Genomic DNA, 16,129 nt, shown 5'->3' with positions numbered 1-16,129 from the left:
AACAGAAAATCCAGAAACGTTTTCCTTAACATTAAGTATAATTTGATGTGAGCAAATTTGCAGGAGTTTCTTTATAACAAATAATTATTTGTGGCTCTAGATAACAAAGAAACCATTCAAATGCCAGGACATAATGCAGAGGTCTCAGTCACTTTCAGATTGCACTTTCCAGTATAACTTTTTAAATAAGAAACACGTTTGTATATATTTTTTAAAAAATCTATTGCATGTATTTTTAAATATTGAATATATTCTTCAAAATAAATTGTTTAAAAACTTTTCCCTAGCTGCGCAGACACGCTTTTTAACATTTACTTGATATATTATTAAAGGCACTACAAAATAGAAATCTCTGGAGTGCAGAACTTACTAAAAATAACCTTCATACCACAAATATCTTGAAAATAATTGCTAAAAACCTACTACTGTATATAAACCTGTAGAGAGAAATGGGCCTTGAAAATAAGCCATTTTTAGAAATGTATGAATACAGGCATATTAAATTTTAAAAAAGCCTAAAAAGTTAGTAAAAACTTCATATGTATAAAATATTTCAAATATGATGATATATTTGATAAAAACTTCACTTCCAGGTTTTGTTATCAGTTTGCTGGCATCCAGATGTACTCTTCTGCAGTAGGTTCTTTCTTCATAAATAGTAAAATGTTCCTTCAGTGTTTGTTTGTTTTTTACCCCACCCACACTCACCCCACCCCCAACAATGGAAAGCAGTCTCAATAGGTTGGGTAGACGTCATGTATTGGAACCTGGATTGTTGCAGTTGGAAATGCCTGAGGGATATATCCAGCATATCCTCCATAAGCTGCTGCAGCAGCAGCGGCAGCAGCAGCATTCTTCTGTAGTGTGGCTATTGTTGTTGCTGCAGCCGGGGCAGCAAATGGAACATAACTTGCTCCGTAAATTCCTGCCGCTGGAATTCTCTGCATATTTGGAGCCATGGTGTACACGGGAGTTATAGGGCGGCCCTGGAAACAACAATTTTAAAACGTCAACTCCCAATTTTTTTAAAAAAAATTAAGAATCTGCAACCAATTATTTTGCACATTAAAACATAGATTAGGTACAATCATTAAGAAGTGCTTCACATAGTTAAACTTGAAAAAGAAAAACCAAGGCTACTTCCTTACTTCCACCACCCCACTGCCTCTTAGCTTAGCGAAGACATGCTGCCTTATGATTCTCAGCCCCATTAGCTTCGCAACACCCAGAAAGGTCAGAGAACTCTGCAATATGTGGCTTGTCCCTCACTAAGAGACACTTTAGAAGTGTGGACTCTGTGTACTTCAGAACACAGGTTAGAGAAGTATGGCAGAGAGGAGGAACACTGATTCTTGTCACCCAAACTTCCAGCCAGTAACCACTTTCTCTAGCCCAGAACAGTGCTGGTTCTTCGGATGGTAGAACATCAAATTCAAGTTTGACGAATCACTAGTAGTAATAGGGGTAAAGCCCTCCAATTAGGTTCATACTTAGGCCTGGAAAATCAGACTATTTGCCCAAAATTTCAGAAAATAGCTTAGTTTATTTGACATCCATTTATGAGCCATTCTGATGCCTTTGTGCCCCAGTGATGTCATCAGGAGCACAACAGGATTCAATTCTTCCCCAGCTCCGCCAGTGTTTCAATTCAATCCCACCTTTACTGCCCCTCAACCCCTTCTGCCTTCCACCTTTCCACATACCTTGCTTCGTGCTGCTCTCTTAGCAGGAGAGAACGTCTCTCTCCTTCACTCCTCCAGTGCCTAGAATGTTGCTATGGCTGCAAGCCAGGAATCAGGAATTGTACTTTTCCCAGCACTACTGATATATTTCAGGAAACTTGGAAAATTAGGTTTCCCAGGTGTTCTGATGTCTGGGTTCCAGTGTGCTAGCTGGGGGTGTGGAGTGGGGTGACCTCCCATCCACAGCAACAGGAGCAACAAGGTAAGCAGGTGGATCCGTGGAAGGGAAGAGCTGGCTTATTCAGCTGCAATATTATTCCAAACTGGAAAACTCTCGGGGTCTTAAAGCTTGCCTTAGATCTGAGGTGAGCATTATGAGTTGCCAAGACTGGTTTCTGAGCCAGGAATTATGAAACTTGGCACTACTATTCGCTACAGCTCCATTCCTCACAAATACAAAGACGACATTGACCATTGTGATTACAAGAGGCCTGAAGCCAATGTTTTGTCCAGTGGAATATATATCTCCCTCTCCCAAGAGAGACACACGAACCAATCCTGTGTGTGCTTGCCCCATGGAATCCAGTGCAGCTTATTCCTGTGTAGCCACGCACAGGACTGCAGCTTTACTTGACTAACTTTTGCCACCTTGTGCTCTGTCTAGGAGGGAAAAGGAGACACTGCCACAGCACTCTGCCCCTCTCTTCTCTGTCCTCAGCCATTGAGGCCATCTTTGCAAATAATCTTTTTGTCGTTCACTCCCACATTAGCAGGAACAACTGCAGCTGGAATAAAAGACAAATGACTTCTTTGCAAAGAAGATATCCTAAGTGGTCCTCAGTGGCTGAAGACCAGACAGATAAGAAGGATGCAGTTATAGCTTCTTACCCACATCCTTCATGATCCTAGACACAGAAATACAAAGGAAATGTCCATTGAATCCAATGAAACTACTTCTGAACATACATAGGATCAGGCTGTAACCAAGACTGAGTCTGTTTCTCTTTCTTTGATGTGACACCCATCTCCAAGCTAGCACATGTACTGTGTGTGGTGAATCTTCTTCACTGCCTCAAGCATAATGCAGTGTAGCGAAATATTTGGGCTGGGTCTTAGCCCTGAGAGGCTGAAAAGAGTCAGGTTTGCTGTCTGCAAGAGGTAATAAAGCAGGCAACAATGAACAACATGAAACTGTATTTCATTCAGACCAATGGTTCATCTAATTCAGCAAATATCCACTCTCCCTGGGAGAGGCGGGCCATGGCAGAGGCCTTTCCCAAGTATTCTACTCACAATACTTTAACTGGAGATGCTAGGGATTAAATTCTGGGGAGCTATGTACAGAAAACCTGTCCCCTTACTCCCTGAGCTATGGACCAGCAACAGCATGGACACATGGAGGCATATCCTTTGCCTAGTGCAACTGAAAGTGCATCAGACTCACCCATTATGCCAGAGCTGATGAAGGAAGGGACTCTTCAAGTTGCAAAGAAATTAAGCACTAATTGCATCACCCAGAAGCAGAATTAATAGGACAGGAAATTGAATTAGTAGAAGGTGCAGAAAATGAAGACTGACAACATTAGTTGAAACAGGAAAAATCAAGAACAACTACCTGGACAGCATGTGGGAAATGGAAAGTGGTCTCTGGGGTATCCTGGAGAGACCACATTATGGCTGCCGATATGTTTCTGGGCAAAGTACAAAGTGCTGATTATTACCTTTAAAGTCAGGTCCAGGTTACCTGAGAGAGTGCCTTTCTCTACAAGATCCCCACCACTCATTAAGAGCATCTGGAGGGGTCGGTCTTCGGGTACCACCGGTACATCTGCTAGCACCCTGGGATTGGGCCTTCTCAGTTGTCTCCCTTAGGCTGTGAAATACACTCCCCATGCATATTAGAGGATTTCCTTGGAGGTCTTCAGAAGAGCCTTAAAGACCCATCTTTTTAGCCTGGCTTTTAATGATATATAGTTTTAATTTTAATCTGGTTTACATTTTTTTAAATTTTTTAATTGTTTTATTGTGTGATTTTTTTATTTTAATGTAAACCACCCTGAGCCACTTTAGGAAGGGTAGTATATAAACTGAATGAATAAATAAATCTTCATAACACTTGCCCTCACAAACCCCCCAAATATCTTCAGCGTTTGCCTGTGGGTGCCATAGAAAATGAGCTGAGCATGGCTGCTTACAGGTAGTTATCCTGCTGCTTAGAGGTAGTTATACTCTTACTGAAATCCAGCAAGTTAGCTACATCACAACCAAAGCTCATAGTTTGATCCCATTGTTGTTTTCTTAACAACAATGTCCTTTCAACAGCCGCATGGCATGAAGTCCCAACATGATCCCAGGACAAAAATTTACCTGAAAAGGAGGAGGGGTTGAAACTGCTGGTATTACAGCTGCTGCTGCTGCAGCTGCCGCCGCTGCACTAGCTGGATCCTGCTGGACAGCAATGGGACTGATGATATGCTCAACAGCATGGATTTTTCCATCTTCTATCATCTTTCCTGCTGGAGCTGCTTGGAACATGGAATACTGGGTACCAATAGTTGGGATTGCCACTAGAATACATCAAATAAAAGTATTATCAGGCAGGATCTTGAAACAACAACGTATTCATCCAAGCTCTTTACACTTACATTTCTTACATTTAACCAGTCCAAAGCCTTTAAATAAGCACAAGTGGAAAGATTTAACTTTAGCTTGAGCACATATCATGCATGGTATTCATGTTGGTTGCATCCTCCGAGTTAAAAACAAGAGCTCATTTTTGATACAACATAACACATAAGCTTGTGTGGTATATGACTTTATTATACTATTCTCCAATGAATCATATGTTCATGTGGAAGAGAAGGCCCTTGCTTGTCTAGTAGAAGGACAATGTGCATCCCTAAAGATATATACTGGGGCCCTTCGACATGCTTCTGTCCAAGATACAAAGCATGCCTTCTTTACCAGAGGTATCTCCTGCAAAAACTGTATCAGCTTAACTACTTCGGAGAACCAGAAAGTACCCCATGGCTGATTTTAGTAGCCACTAGAAATAACCAAAAATATCCCAGCTTGTCTAAAACTAACAGGAATTTGGTTGGTCCTACTGTAACAATTATGGAGGATGAGAAGCCAGGAAAAAACATCAGCAATACACTGCTGAAAGCTAGTGATAGTGCTCAGAAGAGAAAGCATGACCCGCCAGGGCCTAGTGTCCATGAATTGGGAAGAATTCTGAAATGAGATCCTCGGACAGGTGTTGCCTACAGATTTCTGGGGGTGGGGGAGGTTTTTGGCTGGCAAAGACGTCAAAAGAACAGTTCCATTTGCCTCTCCAGGCCAGGAATGTTACAGGGACATCACCTATAACTGGACTTTCTAGCATGTCTAAATGGGAAGGGTAATGATCTGTACAGAATTTGCACTATCACATACAATAGGGAAGACTAGCTGGTACTCTGCAGGCTATAGTCTACAAAGCAATTTTTCCAGGCCTCTGACCAAATCTGAATCAAGGAGAGGTGTTTTTCCCCTCCTACATGTGACTTATAAGAAAAAGTATTGTGTCTAACATTTCTGAAACAGATATCCCACATTTGAACATTATGCCAAACTGCCACCTTTACTACATAATTTATTATAGAGCCAGATCACCCATGAGGCAGTCACATTGTGGGACATAATAAAATTCTAGCATAGGCCACCATCCAGAGAATGAAGTGACTGCCAAGAATAAAGAAGTTGACCATCCCTGGCATTTAAAAAAGGGATATATATACAGTGTGATATTTTGCATCTTTGGTTTGTAAAATCAAACTTATCACTTTCACAATGTTTGCGATAATTTTTGGTCCAAGTATATATAGAACACCTGACTGAATTTAAAAGAAAAATACAGAGCTACTGTTTTAGAAATGGAAATTCCCATGCAAGCCCAACCAAAGTCAAAATACAAAGATCTTTTAAGGCAATGGATTGGCACTAGTCTCTTGAGTACAGAGACTAAATGTAACATCTCTCTCATGTTACATTTCGAGACTCACAGATACACATTCACAAGCCACACCTGTGTCTGAAAAGACTCATGACTTCTAGAGTCATTTCTGGAGTCCTGTCAAACATGCAGCTTCCTTTGGTTATGAACACATATAAGTTGGTTCTCTCAATGCATTTGCACATAACTTCTTGTTTTTGCGGGAAACCAACAAACAACATGCCACCATACTAGAAACCTGTAAAGCAGATGACTTAGTGCTGATCTCTGTGACCATTGCTAGCGCAAATGTACCAGCTGGATCAGCCCAGAAGAAGCGGCAAATATCACATAAAACCATTTTTAGCTGCTTTGGGTTACTCATGCAGAAAAAACTTTTAAAATAAATACAATACAATACAAGCCAGAAACTGTGATAACAAGCAGATAAGTACTTTATAGAAAAGTACTTTAGGTTTCACTTCTAAGTTTGCTGCTACTCTTGCTGATGAAACTCATGTCTAAAAGTGCCCTGAAGCGATGATAATTTATCTACCCCCTTGCCAATATTGTTTTCCCCATCCCAATAATTATACTAACCTGTGCCAGGTTTAATGGCAACTGGGCTGACAGTTGGCAATTCCAAATTGGGTACAAGCTCATATCCTTTTTCTTGCTGTTTTCCTTTCCCTTCATGATATCTGCTATATATGCCGCGGCCTGCAGAATATCCCCCTAGGTACGAACCTCTTGGGCCGGGCACTCTGTTGCCCGCTGCACCTCGTCCTCTGCCTCTAACGCTGCCTGCTTGTAAATAAAAGCACAGCATTGATAAAAGTGCACACAGAGGCACAATAATATGCACTAGAATGGAATTTTTATCACATAATCCTTGGAAGGGGGAGAGGGTTACCAACGACAGGAAAGGTCGTTTACATTATTAGTAGAACTGAGCATAAAATAAAGTACATAAGATCATAAGAACAGCCCTGCTGGATCAGGCCCAAGGCCCATCTAGTCCAGCATCCTGTTTCACACAGTGGCCCACCAGATGCCGCTGGAAGCCACAGGCAGGAGTTGAGGGCATCTTACTCCTGCTGTTACTCCCCTGCGACTGGTACTCAGAGGCATCCTGCCTTTGAGGCTGGAGGTGGCCTATAGCCCTCTGACTAGTAGCTGTTGATAGACCTCTCCTCCCTGAAGTTATCCAAACCCCTCTTAAAGCCATCCAGGTTGTTGGCTGTCACCACATCTTGTGGCAGAGAATTCCACAAGTTGATTATGCGTTGTGTGAAAAAGTACCTCTGTTTGTTGATCTTAGATTTCCTGGCAATCAATTTCATGGGATGACCCCTGGTTCTAGTGTTATGTGAGAGGGAGGAGAATTTCTCCCTATCCTCCTTCTCCACACCTTGCATGATTTTATAGACCTCTATCATGTCTCCGTGCAGTCATTTTTTTTCTAAACTAAATAGCCCCAAGTGCTGTAGCCTTGCCTCATAGGAAAGGTGCTCTAGGCCCCTGATCATCTTGGCTGCCCTCTTCTGCACCTTTTCCAGTTCTACAATGTCCTTTTTTAGATGTGCTGACCAGAATTGTACACAGTATTCCAGCACCATAGTTTTGTATAAGGGCATTATAATATTAGCCATATTATTTTCAATCTCCTTCCTAATGATCCCTAGCATGGAATTGGCCTTTTTCACAGCTGCTGCACATTGAGTCGACACTTTCAACGAGCTGTCCACCATGACCCCAAGATCCCTTTCCTGGTCAGTCACTGACAGTTCAGGTCCCATCAGCATATATTTGAAGTTGGGGTTTTTCATCCCAATGTGCATCACTTGACACTTGCCAACACTGAATCACATTTGTCATTTTGTCGCCCACTCACCCAGTTTGGAGAGATCCTTTTGGAGCTCCTCACAATCCGTTTTGGATTTCACTACCCGGAAGAGTTTGGTATCATCTGCAAATTTGGCCACCTCACTGCTTACCCCTACTTCTAGATCATTTATGAATAAACTAATAAGCACCGGTCCCAGTACAGATCCCTGGGGGACCCCACTTCTTACTTCCCTCCATTGTGAAATCTCGCCATGTATACCTACCCTCTGTTTTCTGTCTTTCAACCAGTTGGCCATCCACACATGTACTTGTCCTCTTATCCCATGACTGCTAAGCTTCCGCAGGAGTCTTTTGATGAGGAACTAGCTGTAATTAGCTGTCTTATGCTCTCTACTGCCACATTTCAAACATGGTACTTTTTTTAAAAAAAGTACAAATATTTTAATATTATTCAACCCTATTTTATCATTTGTTGGAATGGGTGGACCACCCTGGCAGCACTTCCCAACACTTTCATAATTGTCCCAGATGCTGGTTCTGCAGAGTGAGACAAGCAACTGAAGAGGCTATGGGGCAGGAAGGGGAGGAAACGGGGGCAGGATGGGAGAAGAGGCCATGGACAGTGGTGAATATGAACACTGGAGACAGAAGGGCCAGGCCCTACCCAGTGTACCCAAATACCAGACCTGGCTGTTCCTTCCACTCATGTCCTCTGTGTGAAAAGGTAATATGTTAGTAGTTGTATGAGGCTTCCTTCCTGGTTTGTTTTGAAAGTGTTTGTTTTGTTTTGTTGGGCGGGGGCAAAATTTGTATTGTGAGCTCCTTCAGGACAGAGAACTCTGTTCTTATTCCTTTTGCTATGTTGACTGCTTTGAGAACCTTTTTTAAAAAATTGAAAAGCAGTGTGTAAATATTCTTAATAATAATAACTTTTTAAAAGGGCAACATTCTACTTGGAGTGAAGAGAAGCTGCAGTATTACAAGATTTAAAGCCCTAGGCACACATTTGAAGCATCTAAAGCCCTAGGCACACATTAGCCCTGTTCAGACATCACATTCAACATTCATATGAGTGCACAGTGTACAACGCTATATTGGGTCATTTCAGATTGCTGCCAGTTAAGCTCACGTGAAAAGGACAGGGCTGCAACAAGAGCAAGTCCACCCTGACATCACTGTAGGATGTTCCACCCGATGTACTGTTGGGTTGTCTTTTCATCATGCCAGAGGGGCGTTCATCTGCACTGAAACCTGTTTAACCAGGGTTTGGGACTGATTCATATGAACACCCCCTCTCACACAATTAAAGGAAGCCGTGGCAACACATTGGGACATCCCTGCAGTGATGTCAGGACAGGCATGCTTTGGTTGCCTCCCTGCCATCATCGTGCATGTTGGCCAGCATTCATCTGAACCAAACCATTATGTTGTACGAGTGTGGAGACATCTGTACCCTTGCACATGTGTTTGTGTGAATGATGTACCAGCATTCATTCAAAAGGTGAGCCTATGTACAGACCACTCAAATGCATGGTATAGATAGGAAAAGTACTGCTGTATCTCCATTCAACATGTGAATAATAATTGTTCCAGCGTACACTGTACACGTATTGTACAAGTGTTCAACATGATAGCTCTATTAATATGTTATGTTCAACATTCATAGGAGTGTACTGTACAGTGTATGCACATACAGATCTGTACACAGGTACTGTCATTCACACGTTACGTTTAACACAGACACGGCAGTACACTTCTTACCACGTACCCTGCATTTGGGGATCCTGTACCCAGGTTCACTTTTTAAATGGACGCAGGTACTGTCATTCACACAAAAGCATGTACAAGTGTACAAATAGCGGTACACTCATACAGCATTATGTGAATAGGGCTTGAATAGTGTCCTCAAGCTTAGTATTCCTCTCTGTTTCAGGCAGATTGTCCACTTAAAAAAAAACAACTCCTTTCAAAGTTGATTTATAAAACTGGCAACAGAGACTGCTTCTTTTATTTTGTCAGAAATAAGGGCAGTTGGAGGCAGTAGTTATTCCATTTTTGCATTTCCTTGCATTTGTAGTTCACATTTTGCTTTCCTTAGGATAGGCCTTGTCCGTGTTTAGGGAGGAGGAATACCCCAATTAACCTTCACGCCCTCTCACACTAATTTACAGACATGGGCACTGCCTCAGAGTTGGGGAGGAGGGAAATATATTCACTCCACTCCTCCATCTATCAGCAGGAATAAAGATCCGTGCTCCTCCCCGGGAGCCCACCGGACCAACAACCCCTGTCCCTGCTGATCATCTTATCTTTGGCAGCCCCTGCCTTAAATAAAGCCCTATGCTTAAGACACTCCCCTCGCTGCCTTCGAGCTCGCTCCTTCTCCCTTGGTGAGGCAAGTGAATTGGCCACCCAATCCCTGGCCTCCCAAGGGGCCTTTCCCCTCCAACTCCACCCCACGCGCTAGCATTTCCACACAAGGCTGCAGCTGTGGAGCCGATATCATCACTATTCCTTCTCCACCACTCTGCTGCCTCTTGGGCAGCACCAGCTCATCCCCTAGCAGCCGTCATCCCCTCTCCAAGCCCTTCCTGTCTTCTGGGAGGGAATTGCTGGGGTTGTCCCGGCAACCAGAGCTTCCTGCATCTTTCAGCACGTCACTGTTTGACCGAGTAAGCAACCCTGTTTCACGGAGGAGGGTGAGGAAGCAGGGTTGGACTGGGGGCACTGAGAGGGCGGTGGAATGTATGTGGGGAGGGCGCCAGGTTTTGAGCAGAATGGGTACTTAAGGGTGGGAGTATTCACTGCTGCCAAATGTGGTGGGGCATATGGGCGCCTCGCAGGTGGGGCGCACCGGGAATATGCCCTGTTGCCCTGTGGGCCAGTTCGAGCCTGTGGGGAAGCCCGACAGGCCTTAGCTCTCAAAGGTGATTTCTACCTTACCACTAAATATACTACCACTTGTAATTTTAGCACCACTATGTAAAGCCCCCAAACCATTCTCTTTTTGTAATGGTGTGGCTTTCAATAAAATAAATTATGTCCCATATAATAGAAGTTATTATTCAACTGAATGCAAATCATTTCATTTGTAGATAGGGACAATTTAAAGAGAATACAGTGCCTGTCTTATACTCAGCACCCCCAGAGGCTACTTCTATTTCTGGACAATTTCCCAAAAGCTGTCCAGTTAAGTTTAATTCCAGCTCTCCAGTTTGATTTTCATAGGTACTGAGCAGCCACAACTCCAGATGAAGAGTTGTTAGTTGCACAGAAATAGATCCTTTGCTTGTACAAGTATTTAGTTAATATTAAATAGAAGTCTTGGATAGTAACAATGGGAAGGTTCTTGCTTGTGCTCAGCTTCTCTGGTGAGCAGGCAGTAGGGGTATGAAGGTTTGTATCAGGCCTGCGTAGCTTGTGAACCACCAAGCCTGTCCACCAGCCATCTCTCTCTCTCACAACAATATATCTGTCTCCTGCTCCTGTTTGTTTCAGTTCCACAGACAGCAAAAAAACCAGGGAGTTTGGTGGGTTGCTGGTGGACCACATTTGGTTTGGCAGCTCACAAGTTCTGTGCAGGCCTGGTTTCTGTGCAGTACTGTGCACACCTCCGAAGGAAAAGAGATATAAAATTCACTTAGTAAAAGTGGAATCTTCCCACCGACTCAGTGGCAAAGCCAGTGAATTACTGATGTCCCATTTTTAAAGCAGTTTTTAAAATGTACTCAGCTACAGATTTTTTTGCTATATAGGAGCAGAAACTGAAAATGAGTACATTAAAATGTGTGTGTAATCAACCAAAAATGCCTTCTAATATAAATGTGAAACAAACAGTTGTTGGCCCTGTTGCAAGATAGATGAATTTATATTCTGCTGTAGAAGTCAATGATGGTCATTAACTTCTGTGCAAGAACATAAAGCAGGTGCAACTTGCAAAAATGCAACCATATACATATTGACTCCACACCATCAGCTTTCAAGCATCATCTTATTGAAATAAAATGGTTGACTGGTTTGGAGCCTTTTGATTAACACTCCATTGGTCACAGGCCAATTGTTACACAAAAGACCAGTAATTGTGTTTCAGTATGGATGGGTGGGTCAGCGAAGAAGGCCTTCCATAATGCAAGTACCCCTAGTGGGTGCAATTCATCACTGTGTTTTCTGCACCTTTCTGAAGGATCCCACAGTGGGAATCACACACATGCCAGAATGCAATGGAGTGTTGAAAACAAGTACATAGATATAGACAAATGTACTACTACTGAGGGATACTACTACTATCCCCCAGCCCCATCAGGAGTGTTTCAGCTTGGAACTGGAGTCTTGTAGTGGAGGCAGTTTCAGGAGGAAATAAAGGAAAGGGATATCTTTCTTCTTCCTCTCCATTCTCCAGAAACTTCCCCAACCCTGACATATTTCACTAAAAGAGCAATACTTTATTTATTGCTATAGCCATGGGAAGGGGGAAGGATTCTAGAGAGGGGGAAAGGTGTCCATTTCCCCCTCTCCCCTTCCAACATCCTGTGGCCTCAGCATTCCATAGGGCCTGGAAGTCACTGAGCACACATCCTTGTCAGGACACTTGGTAAAATTTCTTTTAATTTACAAGTGAATATATATTTGTCTATACCTGGGTTTCCCCTGAGCATGCAGGAACTACCAGTTTATTCTTGGATGGTTCCATTTAACTTCTAAACTGATAGATACGGGACCAGCCAAATTCAGTACTGGAGATAACAAATAGAACCTGCAACAAAATGCTGCATCTCTCCAACCTTAATGCCCATCTTCAAGATACTTAGAGGCTTAAGCAGGCTGATTTCCTCTCCTCACCTATCCCCCTGGTGTTCTGCTGTGTCCACCCCCCCCCATGAAACTGTCAACATTCCATTGCTCCTAGGGAGTCACTGAAAATGCTCAGCCCCATCAGGCTTTTTGTTTGTTTTATTCTATTTCTGTGTAGTCCAAGTGTGCAGAAACCACTACCTTGTTTTGGGTGGTTCAGTTTTGCTTACAGTCTGATAGGCAGGCACTCAACCACCTAAGTTTGCTATTGCCTTATATAGAAGATGATAATGACAATAGGGAAAGGTTGCTAGGATTTGAGATACCTCAGAAATGACAGTTGAGAGGTAGGATATAAATATTTTCAATAAAGAGTGTTCTATAAAAGGCAGTTTAAAAATAAGTTGTGTTGCCAAATGCTTACTCAAGGAAGGTAGGCCCCAGCTATAAATCAAACTCGGCTACAATCATCTCTCCTAAAACAGACCCAAAGCTGCATACTAACCTTTCACAAAATATTCTCGATTTGGACCAATAAGAGCATTGTATGGGTATCCATAATACGCTAGGGTGTATGGATCACAAGAGTAAACATAATTAGGCTGCTGAGTAACTTCAGTTGTTCCTCCTCCTTTAGCTGCTTTCTGGTAACGGGTGTACTGCTCTTTGTCTACTGGCTTGGCTAAGGTAACTTCCAGGCAGGATCCTTCCAGCTCAGTGCTGTTGAGGTTATTCATGGCATGAACTGCATCTTCCCGGCTTGCGAAGTGTACAAAGGCATAATCTCGAATTTTTTTAACCCGTTCTACACAGCCAGGGTTAAACTGGCCAAAAACCTTTTTAATTGTATCCTCTGTGGTTTCAATCATTAAATTCCTCACATATAGGATTTTTACAGTCTCCATGACATCTTCATCAACATCTATTTCTGGTTCTGCCCAATCAACAGCAATCTGGTGGCCCCAAAGTTGGATTCTCCCAGGCATCAGTTTCCTCCTTGCCATAGCAGCTGCTCTGTGGCTTTCATACTCTACAAAGGCAAATCCTCTGTTTTTCATCTTGTCTGCTGCACTGGCATATACAATGACATCTAGCACACCATCAGTCACCTTGGAAATCTCTTCTAAAATCTCTTCTCGTTTTTTCATCTTGGGGATTCCTCCAATGAACAATCTGCAGTTATCAACACTGCAACACACACCTAACAGCCTACCAGGGCGGATTTCATAGTTGTTCAGTTCTTTGACAGCACGTTTGGCTTCATATTTTTGAGTGTACATTACAAAGGCATAGCCACGGTTTTTCCCATCAAAGTCCATCATCAGGCGCATTTCATAGATCCGTCCTGCAGACTCAAACACAGGGACTAGCTCATCCTCATAGACATCACGAGGAATTTTACCAACAAAGACTTCGCATCCACGTGGAGGATGCAGCCCTTCCCAGCCTGGAGGTGGTCCACCATACTTGCGCTGCCCATTCTCTTGAACCATGGTATATCCCGTGCGCTCTATTAGTTGCAGTAGTGCAGCCTCATTAGGTGCACCAGCTACACCTTCAGGGACTTTATTTGTCTGCATACTGGAAGAATCGTTACTCATTCTAGCAGCGGAATCTTCAGCTGTCATTATGTCCAAATCATTCAAAGTGCAGGGATATCTTTAAAAAAAGAGGTTAGAAAGGACATCAGTTAGATACTGTTAAAAACACACAGATCCTTCTATAAAGCGAGACTTGCCACATAATATCTGTAGATGGAAACGTGATTACTAAAAAGGAAACCACAGAAAAGGCCATTTCAGGAATTTAAGATCCAGCTATACCCCTTTCCACATTTCCTCAAGTTTTCTTTAAATCTTAAAACCAATCAAGCTACATCGGGGCACAAAGCAGGGCTGCCCCCTTTCCCCAGTGCTCTTTGCCACTGCAGTTGAAGTACTAGTTGACTTAATTAAAAATGACACAAAAATTAATGGAATCCAAATCAATGATTAAAAACACAATATCAGCTTATTTGCAGATGACGTCATATAATTTTTATCAAACTCATGGGAAGCAATACCAGCAGTCAAGGAAATATTAACACTTTACAAACAAACAGCTGGTCTAGAAATAAATTATCAGAAGTTAGAACTTATATGCATCAACATTTGTATAGATGAACAAAGGAAATTGCAGCAAATGTCTAATTTAAGCTTACAATATTCAAGCTTCAAATATCTAGGAGTGATTATTCCAAAGGATTTAAAGCAATTAAGGAAAAGAAACACAGACAATCTTTTTCAACAAATCAAAAAGGATATAAAAAATTGGACTGAACTGAATCTCTCCTGATTAGTGAAAATATCAGCCATAAAAATGGTAGCACTGCCCAAATTTCTTCTTCTTCTTCAAACATTACCAATTTGGATTCATCTCATACACTTTAAAAAGTGGCAGGGAACACTTGAAGATTTTTGCAATAATTATAAGAAAACAAGAGTGAACAAAAGTTCACTCTACAGGCACCCAAATAAGGGTGGATTTGGGGTCCCAAAACTAAGCTTTTTTCCTATGTCTTCCAGCTGAAGCAACTCATTCATATCACTCAAAATGATCAGGTAATCCCATGGGTTTCTATTGAGCTTTCCTCAGAAGCTCAAACAATTTGAGCCCTCCCCTTTAAACAGATCACTGAAGCTAAATTATCAGGTTTGCATAACCCCTTCTTGGCCACCACATTGAGAATCAGGTGTCCCTGGGCTAAGAAACTGGCACCACCTACTTCACCACTCTTCCCTATTTTAGATCACCCTGCATTTGCAGACCCAAGCAAATATCAATATACGAAGTGGGAGTCAAAAGGGATTTACAGACTGAGGGACATTACTGAAAAAGGAAAACCAATATCAGAAGCTAAACGTGATACTATGCTGATTGGCAACCAAGCTACTTGGATGCAGAAAATTCAAATCTGGTCCTTTGCATCCACGTTCAGAGGCGCACCTAAGTAATTTTTGAGCCTGGACCTAAATCCCTTTGGAGGCCCCCCCTGCCCTGCAAATTAAGCATCATCATGCTCCACCAGACGACCACACCACCTGGGACAGACTAAAAGATTTGGGGGCCCCCAGGGGCTGTGGAGGCCCTGGACCGGCCCCGAAGTCCAGGGGTAAGAGCACTTCTGTCCATGTTGCTACAGAAAGGAGAGGCTACTAGATCTTTGACTATCTATGAAAACTTGTGTGACTCACCAACTCACAAAACAAGGGGGATAGCCTCACTTATATCACACCCTCATATCTGAATCCTGCAGTTCCTGAGGAGAGCTAAAAGCAACATGGGAAACTCATTTAGGAACCTCTCTTGAAGATAATGAATGGGAAGCAATCTGGCCGAAACAACCACTTAGAACCACATCTGCCCAGATAAGGGAGGCAACATTAAAGGTTATACAGAGATGGCATCTTACTCCAATCAAGATGCACTAAATCACCAAAACATTTTCCCCATTTTGTTGGCGGGGATGTAAAAACAGAGGTATTCTCCTTCATTTATGGTGGGGTTGCCCATACATAAAAGGCTATTGGTAGCAAGTTTTTCATATAATCTCTGAAATAGTCCAACTCTATCTTCAGCCTGATTCAGTGTTAGCACTTTTATCAATTTACAAAAGTACTCACAAAGTATACCTCATAAAGATCCAACAACTCTGCTGCTAGCAGTAGCGAAGATAGAGGCAGCTAAACACTGGAAATCCTCAAAGGGTCTATGCAGTGATCAAAAATTGGTTCAATAGGGTCTGGAAGATCGCATTATCTGAAAAGCTAACCCATCAAATCAAAGTTTGCTAGAG

At 42.5% G+C, this 16,129-nt stretch overlaps 1 protein-coding gene across 6 annotated transcripts in view; it reads right to left on the bottom strand.

Annotated features, from left to right (window-relative positions):
* Positions 1–722: 722 nt before the first annotated feature.
* The window catches only part of RBM47 (RNA binding motif protein 47), a 96,633-nt gene continuing 81,226 nt past the window's right edge, over positions 723–16,129 (bottom strand). For 3 of the 6 annotated variants that reach the window (XM_053251456.1, XM_053251457.1, XM_053251458.1), the window contains exons 2-5: positions 12,800–13,953; positions 6,256–6,462; positions 4,050–4,249; positions 723–986 (exon numbers count right to left, since the gene is read on the bottom strand). In XM_053251456.1, coding sequence (XP_053107431.1) covers positions 735–986; positions 4,050–4,249; positions 6,256–6,462; positions 12,800–13,922 — 1,782 coding nt within the window. In that variant the 5' untranslated portion in view covers positions 13,923–13,953 and the 3' untranslated portion in view covers positions 723–734. The remainder of the gene's footprint in view (positions 987–4,049; positions 4,250–6,255; positions 6,463–12,799; positions 13,954–16,129) is intronic. The other 3 variants (XM_053251460.1, XM_053251459.1, XM_053251461.1) reach the window with 3 other exon arrangements.

The sequence above is a fragment of the Hemicordylus capensis genome, chromosome 5, assembly GCF_027244095.1.
Source record: "Hemicordylus capensis ecotype Gifberg chromosome 5, rHemCap1.1.pri, whole genome shotgun sequence".
NCBI lineage: Eukaryota > Metazoa > Chordata > Lepidosauria > Squamata > Cordylidae > Hemicordylus > Hemicordylus capensis.
This window is presented reverse-complemented; position numbering and strand designations above follow the sequence as displayed.